Genomic DNA, 3,883 nt, shown 5'->3' with positions numbered 1-3,883 from the left:
AAAAATAGCCTATAAAACAAGTATAACAGCGCAAATTTAAACTATATCGATATATGCGATCTAATTCCATATCTCATTTAAAAATATAATGATATATCTTAAATATCGATATGTCGCCCAGCCCTAGAATGAACAAAGAAATGTAAGAAATCTATAAACGGCCGGATGAAACCTGTAAACATGACTTCTTTGTCCTCGCCATTGCAGAAACCTGTCCTTGCGTGACATCGGCGTTTATGTTAGTTTTATAACACAATCCACACGATGTTTGCGGATCATGATGCAGAACGACTCTGAGCACGTATCGCCCGTAACCACCGTTACAAAATACTACACTGAGCAAACAGCCAATTACTATAGCATCTCATTTCAGACAAACATGTTATGATGACCAAGCCATCCATACAGCTGGCCTTACGCAATGCTGTTTGTCAGACCGCCTGATAAGATTGCACAAAGACCATGCAGAAACAAATGGTACAACAAAATGACACTGTTGTGCGCGTTTATGCTTGAAAAAAAAAATAAAGCAATATATTGTAATGTAAGTATTAACATTAAAAAAGAAAGGATGTTTTTGCTCTCAAGGCTCAATCCCCTGATGGTCGATCGGCTGGTCAAAAACATTCTTGTTTTGATGTACAATCACTTTATGTCCCCAAGTCAATATTGACTGCGGACCCCATGAACCCGGACAGACGCACGAAAATGGGGTCATCCTCCGTTCAAAGCAAAAATATTTGACACCTACACTACATCAATCATTAACTCTTTGCTGGGGCTGTATATATATATGCAAGCAGCAAGAGAACATGCATAGAATCCCAAAAGAAAAGCAGGACATTGAAGAGAGTGACAATGACTGGAATGGATAAAACCCTTTTTGTACTTTTGGTGACTTTGGGTGCGGTGAGGTCGAACCCGGTGGTAGGGCCCGAGCCGATCCGGTGCGCACCGTGTTCCGAGGAGCAGCTGAGCCAGTGCCCGGTGGTACCAGCGGACTGCAGGCAGGTGCTGAGGGAGCCAGGGTGTGGCTGCTGTATGACCTGTGCCCTGGAGAGAGGGGCGTCCTGCGGGGTCCACACTGCCCACTGCGGAGACGGGCTGAGGTGCTCTCCCAGACCAGGGGAGGTCAGACCACTGCACGCACTCACAAGGGGACAGGGCGTCTGCACTGAGGACCTGGGACAAGGTATGTTTCATTATTACTGAGATCCACTAGGCAAGGGAATGTGTAATACTAAAATGCTGCTATAGCGTTATCATGTCATCAACCATATTCTCTAAAGAATTAACTAACTTCAATAGATTTGGAATTTAATAATAGCAATTGTTATGCATTATTAGGCATGTGCATTTAAATGCGTAATGCACAATCCTATTTTTTAACAGAATCCAAACAATGAATAGCCAAAATATTTCCTGTTTCCTATTAATATAGTTTCCCATTAATAAATGAAGTGCAATATTGTTCGACACGTCACTAAACAGTCATGCAGGTGTGAAAAATCCAGTGAGCAAAGTCATCTGTTAAACCATACCTTTTTGTTTGTGCTTGATCCAGGTGAAACAGACGTTGAAACAGAGCACAGCTCCCTCCAGAACCTGTTAGGATCTGCAGAAGGTCAGGAGAGCATCAAGGCCAAAGTCAACGCCATCCGCAACAACCTGGTGCAGCAGGTGGGTGCAAAAAAAACAACACACACAACAACATGGGGCACTCAGAGCAGAATATAAACAGCATTACTTCAGCGCTGCTCCTCTAGAGGGCGCACTTGCTATTGATAAGCGCGCCTTTAATGTGGCGGCGTCTTCCTTTTTTTCCCCAGGGCCCCTGTCACACTGAACTCCACGCTGCACTGGACACAATAGCCAACTCTCAGCAGACACTGGGGGAAGAGTTCACGACCTTCTACCTGCCCAACTGCGACAGACATGGGTTCTATAAGGCCAAGCAGGTGAGATATTACATCCAAGTCCATATTATAGGCTGTTGTCAGATTGTATTCCCTTGAAGTAAACAACTCCACCAGGCCTTAATAAAATCGACATGTGATATTAATGATGACTTTGTGTGCAGTGTGAGTCGTCACTGATCGGGCCCCCGGCGCGCTGCTGGTGTGTCTCCTCCTGGAATGGCAAGAGGATCCCGGGCTCAGCGGACCTGCTCGGAGACTGTCAACAGGAAGTCACCCACTAAAACTGTGCCCTCTAGATTAATGCTGATGAACTCAGTCACCCACTCACCCGTTTCCTCTTTATTTTATGTACATGATATATATATATATATATATGCTTCACTCTTTATTTATTCACTTGTACATTACCAGCATCAGCCATTTGTTCATTTTTAGATATTTATATGTTTGTCTATTTTTTAACACTGTAAATAGGGCTACACTGTATACATTTGTGTTTTCGTCTAAATAACTCCATTGCTCACAAACCGCAGGTCAGCGCCTCTTGCCAAGCCCAGTTAGGAGTGTCCAGGATGCGTTTTCTTTTTTTCCCCCCCTCTCTGCCTCTCTCTCTTTCTCACATGTATTCGTTCATTCACGAAACAACACAGCTGCTCATTCATTCAATCTGTTGACATTGTCTGAATGTATCTCCATTGGCGTTTCCTCAATGGCTGCGGGGGGAAATACTTAAAGCGCCGCAGGTATGTGCACAGTGGCCCAGCACAAACATATCAGGGCTCATCCAGGCCGCGCTGAGGTCTGCCACGGGCTGCATCTGTCTACCTCCACTCACCTCCGCACCTCCACGGCCATAGCAGCTCACATATCATGACTTATATGTTTGCCTTGTGTTATCTAATATTTATTATGGTTATGTGTATGCGTTTGTTGGCTGATCATGTCAGTAAGTGGACAATGGACCACTGTACCAATGCTACTTACGAAAAGAGTAAGAAACTGCTGTTAAAGACATTGTATGTATTTATGATATTACACGTTTATCAATATATTAAAAATGTCGATTCCTTCATATGACCTTATTGACATTATGTACATTATATGTTCTTTTGTGCCGAAAGAAGTGTATAAATACTTACATTTCCCTTAATAAAACATACTATTTTCCAAAAAGTGATAGTCTGTAAGTTTAAAGTAGTACTAAGTAACTTGTTCATCTTAATAAATCCTTTTCGTAGTGCCTCTAGTGGTAGTACAAGTGTTGATGGGAAGATTGGGGGTCTTTCATCTCCCCCCCCCGGTATCTCTGGCCAGAAAACCACATTTGCAGCTTTCCTGCACCGTTTCAGAGGCCCCAATACACACTAATGGAATGACAAAGAAGAAACAGGCTAACGGGCGAAGCTAACTACGGGCTAGCATCCCTTAAACAGTATTTACAGCCAAGTTTGAGTGAAAAAAAATAGCTCCATTGTGTAATTGGATGTACAACATCACTCTCTCCCTTAGTCTTTTCTTCCAGCGTAGTATTTACTCTCATGGACAATTAATGAGTAAAAAACACAACATGCTACGATTTCTGCAGTGGCGCTTATGGCCTCTAGGGACATGAGTTACTTTGTACTGCTTTAAATGTTTATCAATTAAACACATTCCGTATGATTGGCCGCCTGGGCCAGCACTTTTATTATAATGTAAGTCATATTAAACAATAACATATTATTAAGTCCCTCCCTTTGCTGATCCCAGCAACTAATCAGAATCCCTGTCAATTACGTGCACAGGGAACGAGGAGGGGCTTACAGGTCCAATCCGAGCTTGATCATTTACTTTCTAATTTCGCTCTCTCTATATCTCCTCATTTTGCAATCTTACAGGCTATCACTTTAATCAACACATTCAATATAGCCGAACAACATGTGGATCATTTCATATTGCCTTTATTAAGTAAAAATAGTCTCTGG

General features: G+C 42.7%; 1 protein-coding gene across 1 annotated transcript; it reads left to right on the top strand.

The window, feature by feature from the left end:
* Window positions 1–844: 844 nt before the first annotated feature.
* LOC306972392 (insulin-like growth factor-binding protein 1) lies at window positions 845–2,267 on the top strand. Its single transcript, XM_079568980.1, has 4 exons — window positions 845–1,192; window positions 1,565–1,680; window positions 1,830–1,958; window positions 2,081–2,267. The coding sequence occupies exons 1-4, from the start codon at window positions 859–861 to the stop codon at window positions 2,198–2,200; spliced, it is 699 nt and encodes a 232-aa protein (XP_079425106.1). The 5' UTR covers window positions 845–858; the 3' UTR covers window positions 2,201–2,267.
* The last annotated feature ends 1,616 nt before the right edge of the window (window positions 2,268–3,883 follow it).

The sequence above is a fragment of the Gobius niger genome (genome assembly GCF_951799975.1).
Source record: "Gobius niger genome assembly, chromosome: 13".
Classification (NCBI taxonomy): Eukaryota; Metazoa; Chordata; class Actinopteri; order Gobiiformes; family Gobiidae; genus Gobius; species Gobius niger.
The sequence above is the reverse complement of the archived record's forward strand: the minus strand, read 5'-3'. Positions and strand labels throughout refer to the sequence as shown.

What these genes read in the sequence shown, in the direction of transcription:
- LOC306972392 (XM_079568980.1), top strand. Translation starts at nt 859, where the DNA reads ATGACTGGAATGGATAAAACCCTTTTTGTACTTTTGGTGACTTTGGGT. An exon ending in CACTGAGGACCTGGGACAAG is followed by an intron (nt 1,193 to 1,564) that starts GTATGTTTCATT and finishes TGCTTGATCCAG; the next exon opens with GTGAAACAGACGTTGAAACA. An exon ending in GCAACAACCTGGTGCAGCAG is followed by an intron (nt 1,681 to 1,829) that starts GTGGGTGCAAAA and finishes TTTTTTCCCCAG; the next exon opens with GGCCCCTGTCACACTGAACT.